This window comes from Crassostrea angulata, chromosome 3, assembly GCF_025612915.1.
Source record: "Crassostrea angulata isolate pt1a10 chromosome 3, ASM2561291v2, whole genome shotgun sequence".
Classification (NCBI taxonomy): domain Eukaryota; kingdom Metazoa; phylum Mollusca; class Bivalvia; order Ostreida; family Ostreidae; genus Magallana; species Magallana angulata.
In genome coordinates this window covers 51657464-51683472 of record NC_069113.1, presented here as the reverse complement: position 1 = coordinate 51683472, position 26009 = coordinate 51657464, and the positions used below count along the sequence as shown (strand labels likewise).

Genomic DNA, 26009 nt, shown 5'->3' with positions numbered 1-26009 from the left:
GCTTTTTTAGGTTTTCTCAACCTGTCTATTTGTTAATAGTATATGTTACATGTATTCTTTGTCCGTGCACAAGTTCAGTAAATACACTGCCACCTCATGTTATAAATATGTTATACTGATAAGCCTTATTAAAGCTTAAAACAATAAAGAATTGAATTGAAATAAATTCTATATATGCCTTAAGAATATATTTCTAGGTCTTCTTTATACTTTTCCATGTGACAAATTAAATAAATGAACTAAATGCATCAATTCTTTTTAAATGTAGTTCAATTATTATACTTATCGAAATAAAAAAAAATGTTCTGTTTTAAAAGGCTATCGGTAAACTATTAATGGTGTAACGTTCTATTTTTAAGTATTCATTGCAGTTTGGAATATTAATCTTGATTTTGATGAATAATAAATACATAAATTACATAAAATACATGAAATGATACATAAACTTTTGGTGAAGAATTAAATCGAAGACTATAAAGTATACTCTAACACAGGAAAGATGTGTGTTTGGTACAATCGTGATTCAAAATTCAACCAATCAAATTTGAATTTAAAATTATCTAAAATCAAATCAACCCATTTGTGCTTTTAATTGCATTTATTGGTTTTAATTTTACAGAAAGAAATTTATCGCATTTAATCAAATGAATTTCGTTATTTACTAAATATGTCACTAGTTCAACGGCACTTGCTGTCCACTTCCCAACTGTTGACGAATGGATCAACATCGACCACAGTGCGACGCGATGATGTCATCATATCATCATAAATTTCGTTGTTGTTAGTTCCAAAAAGCCCGCCCAATTTTCCATGGTACCAACCACTGACAACAAATTTCAATTCATCTCTTGGGATGTTGTATTTAACTGAGAACCCACGACCGTTCACGTTTAAAGATTCCGCCTCTTGAACAATCTTCAATTCAGTTGACTGGTAGGGAGCACTGCTGATCTTGCCATCAATGCGTAGCTAAAAAACCATAAATCAATCTTAGTTCTTTAAATGATTCAAAGAAAAACTTACAGGAAGAATAAATAAAATGCTTTTAGTTTACCTTTCCATTTGGAGCTATCTGCAGTGTTTTTGTAGCTGTAGTAATGATAAGCTGTTTTTTGTTCTTGCCAAGGTAGTTTATGATGATCGAGAAGTTTCCGTCAATATAGTCACGTGTCAAAACGTAAGAACATTTTCCTGAGAAATCAAATTCCTTGCCATCAAAGGTTGTGAAGTGGTCTCCTCTTAAATAGGCAACAGCTAAAATAAAGAAGACGCAATTTAATTGTTTCTATTGCATAACAATTATTAATCTTTAAAAACTCCCCTTTGCATAAAAAACAAAAATGATATATATTAAACTTGCCTTTAAAGGGAGGGACCCAGTTGGAGGCATCTGAATCTGGAATGTATTCTGATAGTGATCCCATTTTGTTCCTATACTTTGGAAAGTAGGAGTGAAGTTTGCTGGTAAACTTTGAAATAGAGACTTTGGGAAGTTCTTGCAGGGAAGTCATTGAAACTGGTAAGTAAGTGTCCATTTGCAATTCTCCTGATTTCAGATCAAATACTGTGATTTTCGAATTTCGAAGATTACTGACGGAATTTTTCAGGATAGAAAACTCTTCCTCAATGTCTTTTTTTATCATTTCAAAAATGTTCTTCATTACCGATTTAATATTCTCTTCTACTTCCCAAAATTTGTACGCATCGTAACCCTATAAAATGAATAAGAATAGGTTTGTATTATATATCATGCAACATGATTATTTTATAAATTCGAAACATTCACGACTTCAAATGAAAAAATAACTCCTTACAAGGTGGTAGGTTTGACCGGCGGCCTCTTTAATTGTTGCCAACACTGGTCCGTTCATTCTTGAAGAAATTTGATCTCTGACATCGTAGATGGCATTTGTGTATTGACTAGCAATGTCTGGAACTTGGTATTCAGTGGCAGTTTTCAAAAGTGAATCGTATTTAGATCCAATGTATTCGGAAAGTTGATTTTTTGAAATTCTCGACACTGCGTCTACAAGTACGTTTAGAATGATTTTAAATGCATCTGACATTACAAAATTACCAAAACTACATATTTTATTGGATATTCACGTATCGCTAAAACAAGTACCTTCATAATGTTTCATTGCCGATTCTAAAGAGGCAGACAACTCCAGAAATTGTTGTCCAAAAACATCCATTAGTTCTGCATAGTAATATCCTCCTCTAGATTCAATGAGCTGTAAAACAAGCAGACGATTCACCATTGGTAAGTTACTAGTATTAAACTTTCTATAGACTAAAGGTCAAATAGTATGAAAATGTATTACATAAACACAAGCACTTACTGTCATCAGTTCTTTTGTAAATTCAACGTACAAGTCGTACTTGTCCTTCCCAGGAAAAGCTTGCCACTGAACTGTGTTGCTTTTAATCAAATTTCTAAAATACATTAAGATGTGTGAATGATTTTTTTGCATATACGATCTCAAATTCAAAATAAACATCTTGATTATTTCACATGAATATTTGCATAATGATCTCAAATCTAATTTATATTTTGGCCTCAGAGAATATTCTTGTGTGCAATACCTTAACATTGTAAAGTCAGCAGAAGGAAAACGTTTGCTTAATTCTTCGATCATTTCCTCAAGAAATATGCCGTATGGTCTGTATCCATTACTGGCAGCTTCTCGGATGAGATTGTACTTGGAGTTTAACTCTTTACCAACAGCATCGGCAACCTCAGAGAATGCAGTGTTCATTTTTCTGCTATACAGGGAAATTTTGCCAAGACCAGAAACCTGTTGAATTTGTATATTGATATATTAATAAACTCTGTTTCATGTCTCTGTCACATGCATTTTTATCGCATTATCACCGGAGTGAGACCGGTTTGCCTAGTGTGAGACAGCAGTGAGTAATTTTTCTGTAAACGTTAAAAATAGTGTCCACTATAAGGAAATGATAAATAATGGAATAAACCAATCCATAACGTAATTTATTTGGCTAATTGATTCAATAAATAAACTCTCATTGAAAAAATTGTTGTTTGCTCTCTTCTGCCAATGCACTATATTTAGAGATAGAGAGATAAAGCAAAAGAAAATTTTTGAAGACTATCAAAAAAAATTTCAGATGTAAAACAAAGCCGAAAAAATATCTCTCCATTATATACTAAAGTTTGACAGTGCAGTTCCATCCTAGGGCCAAGATTCAGGGTCTAAGACTCGGCAAAACCTCGTCCTATTCTCTCTGTGAAAATTCACCAACCCTTACTCGTAATAGTGGATGGTTCTATTTGTTTCTAAAAAACAATAATGCAGTTGCTATAATGTTACCTTTAAGTCATTTATCATGGTAGGTCTCCAATGAATTCGTGTGTGCAGGATTCTCGAGGTATTCAGTCTCATTGCAAACAAACTATCTGTGATTCTACGTGAATTTTCCTCTCTGTACACTTCAGCGAGAATGGCACTGGCATTCACATATTTCGCAACAAAATGTAAAACATTGGCTGGGTTCTCTACAAAAATAAGACTTTAATAGGTATTGTCTTTAAATTTTATTTCAAGTTATCAATCGAAATATTTTTTGAAAACATAATTACCAATGTCGTAGCTTGTTTGGGCTTCGAGTAATTTCTTTTCAGTATCAAACGTGATCAGACTGTTGATTTCCTTTGAGTCATCATACACATTTCGCAAACTTAGTCTGTAGGGACTGGTTTCGATTTTTCCGGACATCCTCATTGATTTAATCGGCGACACAACCTAAACCATAAATAAAAAGTAGTAATATCCCTCAAGGCAACTGCAAAATCAAAATTACATTTGGCCTTAGCTTTACAACTGGTAATATTACCGCGTTACAAACTGAAACACAGCGGATACCGAACATTGCTGAAATAAAATGCTAATATCAGCTACTAATAAAATTGTCCGACGCTAAAATAACACCATATATAATTTCTTTTGTCTTTGAATTTGAGTGCAAATTATCATACCTCAACATTCATCTGGCGACGCAGGCTGTCAATTTCTCCCATGAGAGCAAAGTTTTTCTTCATACGGTTTGCTGTTAGATAGTCGACGTTAATCCCACTGCTGTACTTGTTATCGGATATTCCAACATGTGATTGAAGTTGGATGTTCACGCTGCTAAACACATGTCGAACTCCAAAACTAAGAGTATAATTTTTGTTAGAGTATGTGGAGATATTTTCGATCCTGGAATTGATAACCACTGTCTTATCTTCATCCTTGGAGTACTTAAACTCTGTTTTTCCGTCAAAGAGGACACTTCCGCTATTTAGTGTCATCTCAGAATCCAATTTTACATCCTAAATTAAAAAGATATATAAATAATAAAATATATCAATAATCTAAAGCTGTAATTTTGATTCGGTTTAAGATTTAAAAGACATTGAAAGACTAAAGTTACCTTTCCAATGCTTGGAATTTCGAAAGACACATCAGCTTTAAGGGAATCTCCTTGAGGGAAAAGACTTGCACTGACTCCGAGTTTTTTATTTATGTCCCTATCTGCATCCCACGAAATAGACCCATGGACTGTTTTCCTGCCATATTTATCTTGATAAGAAGAAGACATTGCAACACTTCTCTCCGGAAATCGCAACTTCAGATTGTTCATATTTTCATAGTTGTTGCGACGCTCGACAAGGGAATGTTCAGCGTCAAATCCAAATACTTGGGCATTATTAATAAGAGTATCCCATGATGAAAAGATTCGGGAAGATGACATTTCTCCTGATCCTCGAACTTCAACTGATCTAGATGGAGTTACTATTTTTACTACGGTCTGTTTTTTCTGGTTGTAACGATCTGTAGTGTATTTCATTTCCACAGTTGCTTGTCTTTCTGTTGAAGTTGTATCCAAGTTCATTGACAAAATACCTGATTTGATCGCATCAGACATGAGAACTTCTGCTTTTAACTCTAGGGGCTGCGGTTCTCTCATAGCAAGTGACGCCGTGTGCTTGGCATCTCTAGTATATGCAATGTCCATATCCAGTACTTTTCCACCATTAAATTCAGCAAGCGCAGACTGTTTAAATGAGGTCGCCGATTTTTCCATGCTGCTTTGAATATTTAGCTTTCTCAGCTGAGTAAATGGAGTACTGATCATCATACTTCCCTTTTGAGTAGTTATTCCCCAGGAATCCTTGGAAGAATACGTCAGAGTTGACACAACGCTTTGTCCGTTCTCCCACGAAGCTGTCATTTGGCTTTTGAACTCATCGTCTGTTCTTTCATTTTTCAAACCAAAGTTAAAGTTTTCTAATCCATTCATGTCACTCGAGAGAGAAAACGAGCCATCTAAATCAGAAAAGGTGGAATATCTAAGGCTGGCACTCGACTTCATTTTCAGCCAAAATGATTGTAAGTCAATGCTTGAGGTAAAGTCACGTAAAGAACCTTTGCTTGTAATCATAAATTTAGAAGTTTCCAGTCCTGAAAAAGGAGTATTAACAACTGTTTCGAACACCACCGGTGATGAGTCTAGATCTAACAAAGACTTGAGTGATATGGCTTTGTTTTGGCTCGACATGATAAATTCGGCATTGTACTTCTTTCCGGAATTGCTGTATTTAGTTGATGCATGGAGATTTTCAATACCATCGAAAGGTGATGTAAACACCAAGTCTACTTCCATTGGTTCCAAAGATCCTTTGACAGATGCGCGGACATTGTTATCATCTCCAAACGAAACGTCGACGAACGATCTGATACTGTTTCTATTTGCTGTATGTTTTAAATTCAGTTTTGTTTGTTCAAATCCAACGAATGGAGTTTTAATGACCAAATTTGAATTGACACGGCGCCAATTTTGTTTGAAAAATGTCATTGTTCCCTCCAATTTACCAATGTCTTCATGCTGGAAGTCACTGGAAGTGGTAAACTGATCTTGATCCCCGCTATGTGTAAACTTAGCATGAACATTGCGCAAATACGGTACTGGAGATTTTATTGAAAACGAGCCTTCAATTGCGCTTGTACTTTTAAACTGAACGGATAAAGAAGCCTCCTCGTTTTCGTAATTTGCCATGAGTTCAGTCTTGAAGTCTTGAAGTTCACCCATATGATAAACTTTCATCTCACTGGTAGATGTCGCACCATCAATGGTGTATGTAGTTGTTGATGTAAAGTCAAGCATTGGGGCAGCACTGTATCGCAAAAGGTTACTGTGGCTTATACTGTTCTGACTTCCAAATGATAAATCGCTCTGTGATTGAAATACACCGTTCTCTGAAGATTGGGTATGTTTTGCTGAGAGATCAGAATATGGACTTTGGAACTTTAAGACATGTTCAGACGAGGAATCCTTTATGATGTTACGGAGGAAGAGAGAAACGGTTTGAGAAGAGCCATACTCAAGACTGCTAGATAGCTGCATGTTTCTCAAAGACCCATCTCTTTGGAAAGATATTGAAGTCGATTCAAAACCAGTAAAGGGTGTTTTTACAATCAAATTGGCCAACAACTGCGGTTCACGTTCATAATTAAAATCAGCCTCAACTTTCTTTTTATCGAAATGGACTTCTGAGTGTACTTTTAAGCCGTTTGGCGATGGTACTGCTTCCACGCAAAAAACCTGTTCTTTATAGCCTGTGATCGGTGTTTTCAGCGTGACCTTGAATTCCTTATTCAGTTCATTAATGATACTGAGATCGAATTCAGACTTTTCTTGGTTAAAAAGAACATCAGCGTGTGTTTGGCAACCTCTATTTGTCATATGATGCGAAAATCTAATTGCTTGTTTCTTAAAACCTTGAAATGGAGTTCTGATCTCAAGTTCTCCTTCTATTTTTTCGTCTTTGTTAAAAAGGGCGTCAATTTCTACTGTTTTCTCCATTAATGTTCCTTCTGCAATTAGCTTTTGTCCCTCTGCAGTAAACTTAATATACTGGTTCTTAAAACCATCGAAAGGTGTTTTGATAGAAAGACTGCCTTTCTTAGCTGAGAGTTCTCCGTTGATTTCGATGGTCTTTTGTCTGAAAAGACCCTCTGCATGAATTCTATTTTGATCAATATTTAAGCTCAATCTTTGATTTTCAAATCCAGGGAAAGTAGTTTCAACAGATAAAAATCCATTTCTGAGCAAAGTTTGTCCTTTTAGTTCAACTGTGTGTTGCATGGCTAAAATCATGACATTTATGTTACCATTTCCGACTTTAACTGAAATCTTTTGTCTTTCATATCCAGAATAAGAGGAAGTTATTTCTAGATCGCCAGTGATAACAGTATCAGTAGTCAGTTGAGCGCCCAATTCTATTTTTTTCTTCTGGAATGTACTTTTTGCTTGTGCTTGGTATCCGGTCAGTGTCTTTTCGTAGCTCATTGAGACTCCTTGTTCTTCAAACCCTTTGAAAGGTGTTTTTAACGATATAGTGCCTTGTATATCATCAGAAGTAAGAAATGATGCGTCAAGCTCGATAGTCTTTCCTCTAAAAGTACCGCGTACGTTTATGCTATCTCTAGTAGATGTCATAGATATTTCTTGTGATTTGAATCCTTCAAATGGGGTTTTTAAAGATATCTGTCCATTTCCATTACTCTTGGTTCCTTCAATTTCTATTTTTTGGTCACGGGCTGCGGCTTCCACACGAATGTTGTTTTGGTTGAGAACGAAAGACCCCGATTGTTTTCCAAAGCCTGAAAAGGGTGTTGATATCTTTATGTTTCCAGCAAGACTGGACATATTGCTGAATGTTGCCTCGACTGATACTTCATTATTTTCAATTCTTGCTTTTGCGACATTCGAAAAACCTTTGACATTCATTTCATGGTTTAGAGAGACTGAGACAACACTGTATCCTTTAATTGGAGTCATGATTGTTGTTGCTGCAGATATGGAATTCTTGTTGCTAAATGATGAATCGATTTGAACAGTTTTTCCTCTCATTGTTATTTCAATATGACTTTTGTAGCTGCGATCAGAGCTGGCGTGGTTGAATGATGTTTTTATTTCCTCGAAACCCACAAAAGGTGTTCTCAGGATAGCACTGCCCTGGAATGGAACTTTATCAAAACTCATATCTGCTGATATACTTTGCTGGCGGAATGTACCCTTCGCAGATGCCTTCAAACCTGTAGAGGAATAGGCATACGTGAAATCAGCTTTGGACTCTCTAAATCCTTCAAACGGGGTACTGAGAATGATTTTTCCTTCCAAGGATCCTCTTTTAGAAAGCGACATTTGACCATCAATTTTTTGTCCCTTGTTGAATTCAATTGTAAGAGAGCTTGACATTTTATCGCTGTTGTTTGAATACTTGATAATTGTGGATTGTTGTTCAAATCCCTCAATTGGCGTAATTAGTGATAATTTTCCACTTATTTCGTCAGCAAATGAAATTTCGGTTGAACCAGTTATAGTTTTATCTGATGAATAGAGGGTCATGCTGCTTGAAATCTGGTCATCGTTTTGATCATGAGTGAAAGAAGCTCCAATCTTTTCATTAAAAGGACTTGAAAGTGAAATCGATCCTTTTTGGATTCCGTTGTTCGAATAAGTCATATCTGCTTCAGAATGCTTACCATTTACGTTAATTTCAACGTGAGAATTCATTGATCTTGAGGAAAGCGCATAGTCAAAAGCTCCATCCAGATTTCCGAAAACACTTCTGATGGTCATAGCCCCAGAAAGGGGTTGGGAATTGAAAGAGATGTCTCCCGATATTTTTTGATCACCTGATATGCTAGCTGATCCTGAACATTTGAAATTGCTTCGATTTCCATCGTGACGGAAAATAATATTTACATCTGCAATTTCCGAAATTGGCGTTTTTAAAGAGAATTGCCCTGTTACCGAATGTGACAGTCTGAACGCTGCATCCAATTCAATTTGCTTTCTCCCACTGTATGAAACTTCTGAAACAGTTTTAAAGTTTGCCATTTGTCCTTCATGTTTTATAGAAGCCGTTATCTCCTCTGAGACAGGTGTAGTCAATAGAAATCGGCCGTTCAATCCACTGCGGCTGTCAAGTCTTACATCTGAGGAAACTCTCTGGTCATTGAAACTTGCTGAAGCTTGGACATTAAAGTTTTCGAAAGTACCTTCCTGTGAGATCGATATTTGGATGCTCTTTACAACTGGACATTTCGATTTTAGGACAGCTGACAGAGTCATTTTTGGAACCGCTTCAAAAGAAACTTCTCCTTCAATTTTCTTTTCTCCGCCATATTTTAATTCAGTTTCGCTTTTGAATGTTCGTCCATATCCGTTGTGGTTGAGTTTAAAACTAATATCGTGAATAGACGGACTTTTCATTAAAACATTGATGTGTACTTCGTTGTCAGTGTCAATGGTCAACTCAACTTCGGATTTTTGGCCTTCTAGGGAGTACTCTGCGCGGCTATTGAAATTAAGAAGTCCTCCATTGTGTCTGAAGGAAAGTTCACTTTCCCGATAGTTTTCGAAAGGTGTTTTTATTACTACGGATCCCTCAATCGAATCTCGGCTGTTATATGCAACGTCACCTTCAACTGCCTTACCATTGATAGAGACATCGGCGTGACATTTAAAGTTGCTCCATCCTCCAGCGTGTGATACAGAACTAGATATGCTCTTAACAGTTCCAAATGATGTCACAATGGAAGATTTGGCGGATAAATCATTAGTTGAGTCAAATTCGGTTGTATACTTCATAGTCTCTTTTCCGTAAGCGATCTCAACGACTGAATTAAACTTTTTCATGGAGCCTGTATGACTTACGACAGCTTTAAGAGGCCGAGTGTACATTGAATTTAGCAGAAGAGACCCCTGTAGAGGAGAACTGTTGACAGATAATTTACTATCCAGAATGTTTCTGTTTCCGTATCTTAAAGTAGCTGAAGTTGCAATAGGAAGGCTTTCATGAGCAAACATTCCTTCAACTGTTTCAATGTAAGCCGATTTAAGAAGCACCCGCCCTTCAAGTTTGACTAAAGAGCTAAAATTAACATCTATTTCAGATCTGTCGTTGTTCATTTCAAATTCACCATGAGTATGGAAGTTATTTATTGTTCCATCATGAGAAAGGCTTGCCTTCAGAAGTTCAACGGATTTGAATGGAGTTGTCAGTTTCATATCATAGATAATCTGATCGTTAAGACGCAAGGTGATGTCACTGGTGAATTTGTTATTTGTTCCATCCAAACTTTCTAAGTGGAATTGGAAGTCATTCCAAGTGCCTATATGAGTAAGTGATCCCTGTAGCACTTCAAAGCCCTCGAAAGGTGTTTGAATGGATACATCAGCTGTGATGTCCGAGCGTGTATCGATTTTCAGACCAGACGAAATTCGCTTCTTATTCAAGGAAAGGTTTACCTGGTTGTTGAAGTTCCTCAGAGAACCATCATGTGTCATAGAAAAGTCAAAATCTTCTACTTTTCTAAAAGGCGTCTGGAGAGCAAAAGAAGCTGCCAACTTTGGATCAGTTGCAATCATAACATCTGCATTATAAAGTTTACTCTTTCCAACAGTGATTTCTCCATGGGATTTAAAATCTTTTAATGAGCCTTGGTGAGAAAGGACAACACCTGCTTTCTTCAGACCTTTGAATGGTGTTTCAATAGATACGTCCGCTTTAAAATTAGGTCTGAGAGACATTTTGAGATCAGCTGAAACGGATTCTTTTCCAATTGCGGCGCGAGCGCTGGTTTTAAAATTTCTCATGTTACCACTGAAGTTCCAGTTTCCTTTCATTTTCTTATACCCTGGCAATGGTGTTGTGATACCAATAATAAACGCTGAGTTTGATCCTCGCTTCATTGTTATATCAACTGTGTATTTTTGGCCTTTCCCAAGGATTGCATTGGCTATCATTCTAACATTGGTTGGTTTTCCTTTCTTCACAAGAGTAAGGGTGATCGGATCAGTAAAAGGATTTTCGATCTGTAATTTTGCTTTTGTTCGCTTTTTGTTTACCATATCAGCAGACAATTTATATTTGGTTTTCTTGTTCATTTTGATATCAGCAGCCGTCTGAAAGGCTGTAAAATCTCCTGAGTGTTTAAAGGTTGCGGAAATATCTTTGTGAAATGGGGTTTTCAAAGTAGCTGATCCTGTTACTTTCCTTCCGTTTGAAAATGAAACGGATCCTTCGTATACAATTTTTCCAGCCTTTGTGATTGAGAGTTTGGTATCAAAATTACTCAAGGTGCCCTCGTGAGAAAATTCAGCTTTGATATTATCGATCAAAGAAGATTTCAGTTCTAAAGATCCGATGGTTTTCTTTGCTTTCTTAAACATAGCTGCAACAGAACCCTTTTGCTTTCCATATTTACCATCAGCGCTAATCTGGAAGTCGCTTAGCTGGCCTTCGTGTGAAAATGAGGTTGCAAAATCATCTGTGAGTGGAGAACTAAATGATACCGATCCTGTCCAGGTTTTTGCCAATGAAAGTTTGGCCATAGCTTCATACTTCTTGGATCCTCCATACTGGAATTCGGCTTGGGAAACAAAATCAGTCAGTTTTCCTTTGTGGTTAAAAGAGGCAGAGATGTCTTCATACAGTGGAGACTTCAGTCCAATTGTTCCACTCTTCTGGTTATATTTTGCGGTTAGCTCGTATTTCTTACCTCTACCGTATGAACCTTCTATGTGCGAGTCGAATTCGGAAATGTCTCCTTTGTGGTTAAAGGAAGCAGCTATATCGTCATGCAGAGGAGATTTAATTGATAGATCTCCCGCAAGATTTCCATACTTTCCAGTTATTTCATATTTCTTGGACTTTCCATATTGCATTTCAGCGTGAGAGGCAAATTGCGACCATGTTCCTTCGTGATTTATTGCTGCGGTGAGGTCGTTTGCAAATGGCGATCTTATGACCAAGGTTGTTTCCATTTTTTTGTCGTTTTTAAAAGTGATATCCCCCTGAATTTTCTTTCCCCTGGTGTATTCGATCTCTCCATGACATTGGAATTGACGACTATCCCCACTGTGTCGTAGAGATGCAGCAGAATATGGAAGCGCTTGGAAAGGTGTTGTGAGAGCAATGCTTCCTTCTAAATTGTCGAGTGTAGGGCGTAATGAAGACTCTAATTTTATAATTTTTCCAGGCAAGTATTCCACGTTCAATTCGGTGACCTTCTTCTCGTTTTGATTGCTATGTGTGAATGAAACGCGAGTTTCTTTATGCTGTTCAAATGGAGTGTTGATCTGAATGCTAGCAATTATTCCACCGTATGAACTCCACTGGGAAGTGACAGACATTGGTCCAACTATTGGATTAATCATCAGATTTGCAGAAGTATGGAAGGACTTTGAATCACCTGTGAAATCGGCTCCAATGGTCATCTTTTGAAGATTTTTATATGGTGTGGAAAGAATTGTGTTAAAGCTTTTCTTTTTACCCCATTGACCTCTAGTCTCCATGGTTATTGTGTTTCTAGATGGAAGAGAGAGAGAGGACCTGGTGACAATTTCCCCACGTTCGTTGGACTGATCAACACTGAGTTTCAGGCTTTCATATCCAGAAAATTGGCTTATCAGTTCAATTTTCCCGCTCATTAATCCGGTGGGAGGGAAATCTAATTGTCCATTAAGCTTTGACACAGATTTTCCATTGTCCTGGTATTCAATTTGACCTGTAATGGGATATTGTTGGTATTGAGAGGTCACGGTTAACATTTTGGTGCTTCCATGGCATGTAAAGACATGACTTGAATCTGCAACTCCATTGTTTCGTTTATAAACGTTGCTTAGTGATATAACCTTCTTCCCCTCTGTACTGTAATGAATTTTGTTATCGATCATTCCAATACCATGTTCATGTGAAACTGCCAATGCAAGGTCTCTGTTGAAAGGTGATCGCATTGCAAAGTCGAAAGTCAGAGATCCTTGTGGCAGGGACATGCGTTGCATTCCCTTTACCTGGATATCAACAACATTGGCACCCGATTCAAATTTCAATGAGGACTGGAGGTCATCGTGAGTGTTTCTATGAAACCATGACGATTCCATTTGTTTCATGGGTGAGCTCAGTTTGATATTTCCGCTGTTCTGAAGTTGCCAACCATTCCTGAAGTGGTGTACATCTCCTTGGTAGGCATATACATTACCATTGTGTTTGAAATTGAGACTGTTTTCAAATTTCTGGCCGTTGTCAACATGTTTTGCAGAGACAGAGAGACTTGCAATTTGATCCAGACTAGATTTTACACTAAGACGTCCAGTCAGATCTCTGTTAGATGCGGAGCTTTTGTCGACAGCAAGAATATCTGTCTGGAAAAAGTCCTTATTCCAGGAAAATTTGACAAAACTCACCACTCCATCTTCTATCTTATGTTTAAGTTCGATGCCTGTTCTCTCGAAACCTGAAATTGGAGACTTTATTTCAAGCGAAACGTCAACATCATCAAAATGCAATGGTCGTTTCATATTCAAGGTAGATGACATGCGTTTCATTGGCTTCCAGTCGACGTCGATGTTTGAAATAGACTTTGAATTTTCTAGCTGGTGACTCAAACCAATGTTGATTGATCTATAGTCTTTGAATGGAGATTCAATCTTTAGATCTGCAATATAGCCATCATTTTTCTTGCCAAATGAGGAATCAACTGAAACCACATCTTTATTCCATTCAGCATGGGCATGGGAGACATATTTTTCTCCACTTCTGTGTTTCAGATTAACATTGCCAAAACCTAGAGGGCTGGATTTTGAAAAAGTTGCTTCCATATTTTGCAGGCCTTCATATGTTATGTCTCCTTGTATTAAAATCTTCTTGTCAAGGTCTTGATTTGCATCCCATTTGACATCTAATTTGCTAGAGAAGACTGGATCTTTAATTATTGTGTCGAATTCGGCCGTCACCTTTCGTGCGGGATATTCTAGGTCAGCTGCAACCTGAATGCGAGATCCGATTCGGACCAGTGATGACAAAGATACTGCATACTTTGTTTTTCCATACAGAATTTCCGAATTGGCTTGAAAATTGCTTGGGATAAATCGGTATTGTCCTGAGACTGCGAGTACATCATATGTTGGGATGTTGAAGGAAGTTGAAATGTCGTATTCATTTGTACCAACGTTTCGAAGGGTGCTTTCAATGATGCTTTTGTGTCCATTTTCCAGCTGAATAGTCAAAATGTTGGTGTATTTTTTGGCAGTTCTTTGATCAAATACATTACCAATGACTATGTCTCTCCCTGGAACAGAAATACCTAGTTTACCAACAAAGCTAGCTAATTTTTTAGACTTGTCTTTTAACTCAATTGCAGCGCTGTAAGATGATTTCTTTCCAAACACGACATCCAGGGACGAATCAATAGATTTCAATGACTGAACGTGCTTTCCTTTCATTTGATAGTTCACATTCTGAAAAAATGTTAGAATGACAGCTCTATATGACATTCTTTTAAAAAAAAAAACATTCTTATATCCTAGAATAAGACACAGTTTAGTCAAGAGTATAAAAAAAGAGAGTAATGCCATACCAGGTATGGGAAGATAAATTTTGTATTTGCGTCCAGATTAAACTTCTTTTGTTTCCAATTTAGGACGTGATTTAAAACACTGGAAAACTCGATTCGCTTTTTTATGTCTTTCTTGTTTGGCCCATATACAACAGTCAGTGAAGCTTCAGAATGTTTCCAGTTCTTGCTGACATCAAAATTTAAATTAAGATTGTAGTCGGACCGCTGCTTAAATGTCAAAATGCTGAAAAAAGAATTAAAGTAAAGCCCAGTTTAGACTGCATTGTTCTATGTAGAAACCATGTTTATTTGTGGATCATTTGGAAATTGATATTGTGTTATTTATTTCAACGTGTAATCAACGAAAGCATATTTTTACTCACATGTTTCCTTTCGCAGCCGAGAGGCTTTTTGTGTTAGCAACATTCAGTTTTCCATTTAACGTTACTTTGTCTCTCATAACCTTTGGAATAACATAGTCGAGTGTTGAGCGAACAATGGCCATCTTTTGGTTCTTTAGCATAAACGTAGAGGTCAATTTTGTCGTAAATACAGGAGATTTAATATCAATTTTGGATCTGAAACCTGTGCTCTTTTTATTGCTGGCATCTCTGACTTGAACTGAAAAAATATATATATATATTTATTTTCCCCAAAAAAAACGTTTCTTTAGCATATACACATTCCCTTATTTATTTTTCAAAAATATTTGTTAACGAAATAACATACCAGACAGTTTTATTGGCTTTGACACGATGCGGTCAACAGTCAAGTCCACCTTTATGGCTTTTCCCTTCTTGTATTCAGCTGAACCTCCAAAACTGACAAGTTCTTTTTCTGGAGTTTTAATGGAGAGATAGGGTCGATACCTTGCTGCTTTTGCAGTGGCGTATTTCTGAACTCTAGACTCGATGACGTATTCCTTCTTCTTTTCAAAGCTGATACTAGCTTTGCCAATCACCACAACACGTTTCTGGACAAAGTTGACTAAAAACAAAAAAGTTCAATCAAATCAATCTTAATTTTATGGTGGGATTTGATATAAAGATGTTTTTTTTATTCTTTGCATGATTTGGAGGATTAACTTCATTTTTACCTTCTGCTTTAATTGGTTCCTTTGATACTCCAATCAAAATAAGTTTAGCATCAATAAGTTTCATTCCACTGTACTTCATTCCTCCTTTCAATTGAATTGACTTCATTTTGGGCGCGGATATTTCCACGTGTGGTGTGTACTCAAAAGTGTTGCCTTTTCTTGTCATAGCTGCTTCTGCCACAACGGAGTACTCCTGTTTGTTGTTAACAAACTTTCCGCTGATGTGACGGAGATTTTTCTCATTTTCGACTTTACCTTAAAAAAAACATTAATTACTTAGGATGAAAATGCCTCATTGAGTTCCACCTATGGGTTACAGGACAAAACGTTATCATAAAAATACACTACGCGGGAATGTTAAGGAAGCATATGGAATCTGAGTTACATGTAATTCCGTGAAATCACAAATCTTAGTTATTATGTACATATTCAAATATCTAAGCAAAAAAACGTAGACCAAAAACAAATAAAAAATACTGAAGACAATTTTTTTTTCCAGAAATTAAGCAGTATTACTTAGATTTACACATTGATGACGTCATGAATAAAAGTTGAAAGTCGTGTGAATTTGATCGAAAAGCATTGTAAATATATTTAAAATATAGCTAATCTAAGAACTCTAATAACGTATTGTGGTGTGATTTTTTTTGAGAATTGAACATCAGAATACTGGGAGAGATATTAGTTTTATCAATCATTCGCTAACGGGTATGTTAATTTGTTTTTATTCTTCGGCCAGGGTTTCCTCTGTCGTTGTTTACGATATAAAAATCCTACTAGAACAACACTACCCCGTATATATTGAACTTGAAATTTTGTACGTATCGTTAGTTTGATCAATGCTTAAATTGAAAAGTGCTGCTAGAGTCCCATGTTGTGTGTTGTTTTGATGCAACATACCGTTTTCCGTGCAAACTTTATAAAAGTTGGAAAGGTTTTACGAGAGCCGGATGAATAACTATTTAATTAAGAACATAGAATTCTTGCAGCGGTTTTAATTAAACTGAGATGTTTTGCATTTGGTATTTTATTTTGGAAACCGCGGGGTAGTGTTGTTCTATCTCATTTTATGTTAAGGAATATATATAAGCTATTTATAGTTGTCACGTGATAATTCACCAATCTGGCAGTAATGTACTACCCCATTTTAATGTACTGACATCTATTTTAAAGAATAATACTAAGTTTTTAATCTCATTCAAAATAGTCATTTAATTTCACGAGTTTGAATATAACCGTTAAAATCAGACCCTAAATTGCCCATATGCTTCCTTAACACCCCTGCGTAGAAAACCATTAAAACGTCATAAAACACAAGAAAAGTTAGAGATGAAAATAGATAAATACCTGTAAACAAAGCTTTATTCCACGGTGACTGAAGACCCATTTGAAGTTTGGATCCAATTTTGTCCAGTAAAAATTCTGCAGAAAGAGCTCTATCAGTTTGTGAACCTGGCGTGTCAAATGCCAAACGGATATTCACTTCTTTCTTTGTCTGAAAATTATGTGGAAAAGATATTGTTTTGCAGTTTGTACTATTTTTGGCAACAAAATGTTTTATAAACCTAAAATTGTTAAAAACAAAAAAAAAAAAAACAACAACAAAGCACAAACAAAAATCAAAATATAAAAAATTTAATACCTTGCTCAGTCGGGCCTCGACATTATATGATTTGTGAGAATCTTCTTTCATCAAGGATACATCCAAACTGATGGGTCCTGTCAAAGGAAAGTATGGAGCGCTCGTTTCCAGTGAAGCATTTGGAAATTGAATTTCTCCGCACAACTTCAATCCTGTGATACGGGCAAGATGGGATCCGGTGCATGTCTTGTGAATTTTTCTATTTTTTGTGATCATATTCTGTTCTTTTTCAACATCACGATGAACAGTGAAGAAAGCAGTACTGTAAATTTTGATAAAATGAATAACTCATGTGTGAGCTTTATTTTTTTAATGTACCCACTATTACATAATAGCATTATTCTTACTTAACACTGAAGATTTCCATCTTGTCCTTTGGCACGTCTAAGTTGGCATTGAAAATTGTTCCGTCCCGAAGTTCAACATGGCCCTGCAGTAATGTGCTTGAGTGAACAGTTGATACCATCTTTAATCCGCTCTTCGTCACAAACGCATCGACGCTCATCATGCTGGAAATCTCCACAGCAGTGCTTAAAAGTGCATTTCTCTATTAATCATTTTTTTCACATCATCTGGAATTATTCTATTACTATCTCGTACATTATATATATATATATGCAATGTTTCTTTTAAACATTCTTACCTTGGCTGAATGAGTCCACTGATAAGAAGACTTCTAGGACTTGTGCCTAGTTTCCGGAGGTCGACCTTTCCTGAAGCTTTCATGTCAATAGTGGCAGTACCATTAATTGTCAGGTTCAGAGGAAATCCAGCACTTGTTGGAATTATCATGGAAGTGTCCATGAACATGATATTCTGGGTAAACGTGTAAACGTGATTTTTTGACATACTTATCAACATTTCAAGAACGTTGAAGCCACTGGAAAAACTGGCGAGTCCGTCAAAACTGTTGTAAGAGAGTTCATTTCCAAAAATCCGCATGTAAAGAGCTCCTCTCAGTTGGTCCATTCCAGTGCCAAACTACAATTGTTTTTTCAATTTGAAAGTTAGAACTTCAATAGCACAAATTGTCAAATTTAATCATAAATACTTAGTCGTACTTACCTGGCTGTCGATTTTCTTCATCTTCTTTGCGTCAATCCCTTTGACAATCTGAGTTGTTGCTTCCTTGACATCTTTTTCAGTAAAATAGCCATTTGGTCCGAAATAGGATTCTAAAAAGTATTCTAGTCCTTCCACTCGTCCTCCAATTTCTAGAATGTTGACTGACTTTCCAAACAAATCAACAGTCAGATTTGCCATCAATGATCTTGGAATAAATGATTTTGAGGACCAGATCAAGTTGCTTTCGATTGAAGCCCCAGTGTTGATTTTTTCCAGGAAGAATGACCCCTCGTAATTTCTTGAATACTTTCTCTTGTCCATGTCAAATTCTTTTTTTAGATATTCACTATTCAAAACTGATATTATGTCTTGCTTAAATGGACTGGACGACTCCATAAGATTTGTTAGATGAGACCAGATAAATGACCCAACTTGGTTGACCTCTTCCTTCTCTAGGGCATTTCGAACGGTGGTGATGATACTCTTTGATGGACATTGCATTATGGCCAGGTAAGCAGCAATTCTTAATTCTGCATCTTCTTCTTTGTCATTAAAGACTTTCAAAGCCTCGGTTCTCTAAAAAGCCACATCAAAATTCAGATATTCGAAGGTATTTTTTATCTTTTAAATTATATTTACCATGGAATTCTCAGTTGTTTTGTGGTTCAGTTTTTCGGGAATTTTGTTTATACCCATCGTCCACAATTTTATATCATCAATTGATTATAAAGTCTTTATTCATTGTGCATAAAAGTAAATCGACAAAATTTAAATACCCATGAACTTAAACAATTGATAATTCCCAAAGAATGGTTCGCACAAATTCAATTAATTCCACATAAAGTAATCTTAATACATACGTCATTGTCACATGAAGCACGACGGAAGGCCTCAATTGCAGCAATACGAACTTCCATTGGGTTGTCTTTTCGAGAGATGCAACTATTGACAGTAGCTGTGGCTGAGCTGGTGTATCCAGAATTGCCCAATGCACGTAATGTCAAGACAATCTGAAACACCAAAATAAAAATATAAGATGGAATTAGTATTCTAAACCCTTTATACACAAAACAAACAATATGCATTTCAAAGATGCATACAATAGCTAAACATTACGTTTTCTTTGTTGTTGTTGTCCACATAGCAACCGTATCCAATCTTATCCTCAAGGGCTGAAATAACATTTGCGATATCCAGGTCGTTTTCACATCTGGTTTTTTTGCAATGCGTGTTTACAAGAGAGCTGACGGCCAACAGTGCTTTGCCATTCTTCTTCAAAAGTGGCTGTAAAAATAATAAAAATTGTTATATGTAAATTCCCTCTGTCATTCAAATATAATCGATTTTAAAAGGATAATGCAGCCTTATCTACGACATTAGCTAGTCTTACCATAACTTCCCTAATCATGTCCTTTGATGGGCTAGGAATAAATGCTAGTGTTGTCATCCACATATCAGCCTCAATTCCAGTTACTTCATTGTCAGTGATCATTTTTGTTAACATTGTAACAGAGGCTGGTGTTCCAGTCATGGGCACAGCGTCCAAGAAAAACTTCCTGTCATCAAGAAGACACTCAAATGTATGAATTAAATTTACATACTGTGAAAATGGAGAAAAAGTGAAATGTAAACGTATCTATTACCTGACTTTCTGGTTGTTGTCGCTGCAAAGAGCACCACTCTGGACGTTTGTGTAAACATCGTTCAATGTCTGGGAGTCAGCTGATCTCATAATGTGCACGAGGTCAGAAAAAAGACGAGGAGTTTCAGGACGAACGTCTCCTTTTGTTTGGGTACAAATGTTGACCAGTTGTTTTTCTATATTTTTTCGAGCTTTTGTGCTGCTTGCCGTGTCAACTTGGTGCTCAAAGTTCATGTCAGCTTTTCTAGTCACAGATTCTGAATAATTAACAAAACTTATTAATAAATGTTGAAAAAGCTTTGGTCGAATTTATTGAAATTACGACATATAGTAATTATGAATCTTACTTGCTGTTGATACTCCAGTTCTTTCATTCGAGTATTTCAAGGTCTGTCTGCTCTCTGTCATGGCACCACTTGAATTTCGTGAGAAAGGTCTAAACACATGTTGTTCAGTGCATGAAGACCCTTTAAGGATGCCGGATTTGCTGATTTCTTGTTGACAGTCGTGGCTACTCTTCATAATTGGTAAGGACTGAATTTCCTTTAATAAAAAATGTATGTGAGAGTTAGTTTTAATTTATATCTCTATAGTATTTTTTGATGACAAATTATGTGGATGTGGAGATAATTAAAGAAAGAGGCCCTCTTACAGATGGCACCCGATAGGGAGTTCCCTGTAGAGCTGTCTGGTATCCATGACGCTCGGTGCACCCAAGAAGGTTCTTGTGTTTCTTGATGGTTACAGAGTACCACCCATTTTCAGACACTGTATAATCGGCATCACATGTTCCCACCACGTCAGCCTAATCATATATACATGTATGTATTTAGATATATGGAACATTGGTATCAACATTATGAAATTATTATCAAAATTATCAAAAGCTAGGCTACTGACCTCACTGACTTTCTGATCGCCTTGTAGATTTTCCATGGTGTTCTGAATCATGGAAAGTATACCCCGTTTGATGTTAAGAACCCAAGCTGTTTCACTGTCAGCCGGACACAGAGACTCAATACGACCGTCTTGGAAAGAAAATCTCAGTGAGTTTTCTTCAAGTAGTTGGCTGAATTTCCCGGACATTGCTGACAGGATAAAGTTTTCAGGTGACTCTGCATTGCGTTCGTGGAGCTGAACGTTCTTTACCTTTAAGACAAGGTCACATTTTGAAAGAACTTCCACTTGAACTTTAGCAGTCATTTTGATTCCAGATTTTCCTTCCGATGCTCCTTGGATGAGAGTCGTTGTATCCACGTCATAGTCGTATTCGTAAGTTGTGCCAGGTTGATATCCGAATTTTGTAGAGTCTAAAATTCAATATTTTTTCTGTTATTTTATTATTGAGTTCTCTGTCTGATTTAATGAGCCGTTCGCGAGCAGCTTTCTCAAATAAATTTTAATTACAATGTTATTTACCTGTGCATGTTGTTGAACATGTTTCACGTGAGTTAATATCTGATATAGGTCCTGTAAGAAACAAAAAAAATCCAAATAAAGGATAAAAATGGAATAGATTTATAAATCTATGGGATGTTTACTTTACTTTGATTGTTTATTCAAAAAGGCTTGGAGACTAAGCGGAGCTGAAGTCGAATACACATTTTTTTTTAAACTGTGCATCCTTTTCGGACAAAATAATGCTACTATCACACACAACGTATTCTCAAATGTTAAACTTTTGATTTAAAACTGATATGTTGACTAACGGTGTAAGATTTCAAAACATTATTTTTATAATCAATATTTTATTACTATAATCATGACATTCCAAAGCTTTATTGTCACCTCGGGGCAAATAATCTAATATGTCTTCCCCAAAGCCATGTTGAATATGTATTGAAACACTTTAACGTTATTTAATTAAAGAAAACATAAGCAGTATGATGAGCTTTTAAAACTTGATCACACCAAATTTGAGTTCAAGTTCCATTTTGTTTAATATCCTTATGGGTCTGTGTACAATAAAAACACAATGAAAAATATACAAGGTATATGTGAAAACCAGAGGTGTAATAACATTTTAAAGAATTTAACTTAATAAAGTTAGCAAACATTTATCTTATTTTAATTCTATTTTCTAGAAAGAATCGAAAACATATACATATGAAACTTTTATCCTTATAGCGTCTGTTAAATTGTCTCGATTACACTTGCTTACACTAGCAAATAGAATATATAGCTAACACTTACCCGCCAAGATGCCTGCCATAAAGGCTAGCAATAATATAAATGTGCGCTCCATCATTGGAGCTCGGCGGTAGCTTCTCTATTGGTGGTCAGGGTGGGCTCCTGTCAATTTATAGGATATCAGGGAGAGTAAAGTACAACGATAACGTTTGCTGACGATTGTGAATATATCTTTATCTGTATAACGTTTATCAAATAGTTTGCTTCAGGTACAGAGTGCAATATTCTCTATTAGGGTAAAGTAGATAAATGAATATCATTGATTTCAAAGTTTATTAATTATCAATGGAATGTTACGTATTTATTATGCAATTGTCAAACATGCAATAACGCATACATGTTCAACGCGTTTTGTTTATATATGATTGTCTAAGAAAACTAATTTGTGCATGTTTAAACATTTTTGCTTTACTTCGCAATGTCTTGCTGCTTATATCTGACGAATATTCAGGACAAAGCACTTAAAATTTGTTCAAATTGTTTCTTTTTTATGGAGCAAACATAGCAAAATTCTCTACGTACTTATTTGAAATTGAGTTTTGAGGAGTGAATTCAATTCCTAGCTAATATATACATATAAAATCTGGTGTGCAGCAGTTAGACTATTGGTTAATAATTTGGTCTTGAAGGCATAAAATTATATCAGTATTTAAGATAATTTTAATTTGTTTTTGTCGTGAATTTGACATAAAACATTTATTATCCCTCTATATAGTTCCTTTGTACACCCTTGTAGCTGATGACATCATTCATGACTCAAGTATGCAATCCAATCAAAAAGACTAAAACAATGTCTTTTGTGATATTAAAAAAAGCGAGCAGTACGCAGATTTAAATAAGCAAAATATTTTTGTTAATAGATAATTATGATAATATTTCGTTTGCTTTAGCAACTTTAAAGGTCAAATAAAGAACATTATAATATTGTGGAATCATCATCGTTCGTGGAAGACCAACGTTCGTGATTCTCGTGGGTAACCCTTGCCCACGAATTTGCATTCCAACTAACTTATATGAGATCATTTGTTTAACATTTATTGAAATTATCCCGATTTTACTACCAACAAAATTACGTCGCCATGACCAAGGAAAATTTTGGCAACCCACGAGCATTGACCCCCCACGAATAAAAATGATTCCACAGTATATTATCATTTAACGTTTTGCATTTTACCTTCATCTAAAAATGATATTGAAACTTCTTTATCAGAATTTGAATTATACAATATCAATATTTGACACACTTTTCTTATTTTTTATGTTTGTGCGATGTTTATTTTAAAATAAAATAACAAGATAATTAAAAAATATCTTTCGGTATATTCATGTCTTAGGTTAACTCTATTTTTGAATTCATATTAATAAAGCTGACGAAATAATCACATGAAATGATAATATAGTATCATATAGATTATCTTTGTTTTCTTTTGATTCAGGTTGATTCAGGTGATTGATTAAGATATACTATTCACAAACAGCTTGGAACAGACATGTTGAACTCCCTTTTAAGTCTACAGAGGAATCAAAACTGCATTGGCTATGATATCAAATTCTATATGGGGTTGTTCCTACAAATAATTATATTTTTAATATATAAAAAACAGTCTGCTGTGTTTACTTTTTTTTCTAAATAAATGAAGAGAGTATTGATCACTTATTTTATGAATTTGATATAGAAAAAAGGTGTTGTGTGATGTTTGAAAGTGGATTTTGATAGTTTGAAATTTTATTTACATTATATATACATTCAGTCCTTTATGAAGAATACGAAAACAGACATGTTCATATATTTGTTTTAACTTGATAGATTTTATTGTGGATCAATATATATTTCGTGTAAATGTAAAAATAATAATTCCAAAAAAAAACTAATATTCATGCATTGAAAAATGTCATAACAGAAAGTCTTTTATCCGAAAAACATTTGCTGTTGGAAAAATGTAGATATAGGGAATATAAAAGCCACTGACAGAAAATAAGTGAAAATATTGTAGTTAAATAAATGTGGATGTGGTAATTAATTTTGATTTATCATTTCTGTGAATTTTGTTTCTCTATCATATCAATTGTCCTTAATTCATTGTACACCCATACACTAATGCATCTCTCTCTCTCTCTCTCTCTCTCTCTCTCTCTCTCTCTCTCTCTCTCTCTCTCTCTGCTTTCACAACACAATAGAGTTGCAAAATTAAATAATTGATTAGTGATAATTCTTAACAATTGTATTAATCATATTTCATGTAGGTAGATATATATAGTGAAATGAAAAGGTTAAAAAAAGTAAAATCCTTAATGACAGTGTTTGATCAAAAACAAAATTGTTTGGAGTTTAAAAACATACTGTGGAATCATTAATAACCTAAGTCGAACTTTTTAAAAAAAATCTTTTAATGATGTTGTTATTGATATTTATTTATTACCGATTTGAAGAACAAGTATATCAAAATAGGTGGAAACAATATAGCAATAATTGGTCAACGATACTAGGAAAAACAAGGGTAAAATCAGTTTTCTGAAGATGTAAAAACAATAGAGTATACTTTTCTCAAGAAATGAAATCAAATGAGTTTATTTTTGTCATTTGAAATCGTCTAGCTCAATTTGATCATAATAAATAGGTTTTTTTTTACTCTTTTGCACGATCATACAGTTTAGAAACGTTTCTAAACATGCAACATGTTGCTTAATTCGAATTAAGGCTAAATTTGTCGTCAATCAAACCTGAAAACAAATATCTTTCTATTTTTGTTAATCATTTTAGAAATTTCTTCAAACGTGTTATGACATACAGATCCCTTCCTTCTGTAATATTTCTTTCTGTTATTATAATTGATGCTTGTATAACAAAAATATTTCATCATTAACACACTCATTAACAAAGTCTTTCACGTCTCAGCTGTGTTAAGGAAGGTATCAGAATTCTAGCACGTTTGATTTAGGAAAATTTGCATATGCTCCTCCCCTTATTTATGATATTTTACGAGATGTTGTATTTGGGTAATCAACAAATATCTACCAAAATGAATATGGTTAATTATTGGGTTAGATTGTTTCAAGAAAGGTGTACTGAAAAGAAAATTTCAACTATTCTTTATATCTTGCGAAATTGTAAAATTCAAAAGTCGCCTGACGACTTATCGAGGTTGACTACGTCACATCGGCGCTTGCAGCTGTGATCAGAATAAACATGTGCACTTCAGTGACATATCTGGGAATTTAACTCATTTACAACCAGCGTGGATGGAAATCGGTAGAGGATGCAACTGAACAAGGTAGGATTTATCTGTACTTCCCCTAGATATTGATTTATATTATCTAATACTGTAGGATGAAACGGAAACAAAGGAAAATTCCCCGGCTTCGATTTTGTTTACTTGTTTACATTTGTGAATTTTACAACAACTCTTCTAAAATATAACATATATAACCAAAAAGACTTTAAAAAATGGCGAATGAAGGGAGCAAAATTTCACTCATATCATATTTTGTTCTTTCGAAGAATAAACATTTGATTAGGCCCGCTGTAATATTAATGAAATTAAAACTGCCATTAGAATGCACAATAATGAAGTAATTTTTCATTTTCATGTTATCTTCAGCACAATATTTTGCTAAATAATATTTTTCATTGAACTTTTTTTTCTATTGAAATTAAATTTGAAATAAATAAATATTCATCATTTCAGGCATTGATTTTCTTATCAACTGCACTGCCACTTTACATCAAAAAGACAGAGGAGAATTACATGTAGTGTGGCAGAAGAATGGTCAATTTCCATAAATTCCACACCATGACTGAATAATGCTGAAAATTAGAAAACACTAGTCTTGTTGAACAGTATGTCACAGAAAAGCAATCTCTATTAATAGTACATTGTATTTGTCAAGTTGACTATTATAATAAAGTCTTGATAAATATTGATATTTCTTTAACCATTACAAAAAATATTAATTATA

At 35.2% G+C, this 26009-nt stretch overlaps 1 protein-coding gene across 1 annotated transcript; it reads right to left on the bottom strand.

Annotated features, from left to right (window-relative positions):
- Positions 1–579: 579 nt before the first annotated feature.
- Positions 580–22140, bottom strand: LOC128175763 (uncharacterized). The gene is made up of 29 exons (XM_052841601.1): positions 22056–22140; positions 21282–21332; positions 20763–21172; positions 20515–20667; positions 20210–20405; positions 19864–20119; positions 19611–19776; positions 19337–19504; positions 19081–19230; positions 18221–18796; positions 17799–18136; positions 17503–17685; positions 17156–17417; positions 16861–17008; positions 15514–15768; positions 15147–15404; positions 14801–15038; positions 14439–14661; positions 4438–14319; positions 4001–4336; positions 3605–3767; positions 3336–3520; positions 2587–2798; positions 2343–2436; positions 2126–2234; positions 1815–2026; positions 1361–1712; positions 1055–1254; positions 580–969 (listed from the first exon to the last, which is right to left on the bottom strand). Exons 1-29 carry the CDS (start codon positions 22108–22110, stop codon positions 679–681), a joined length of 16122 nt encoding a protein of 5373 aa, XP_052697561.1. The 5' UTR covers positions 22111–22140; the 3' UTR covers positions 580–678.
- Positions 22141–26009: the final 3869 nt, after the last annotated feature.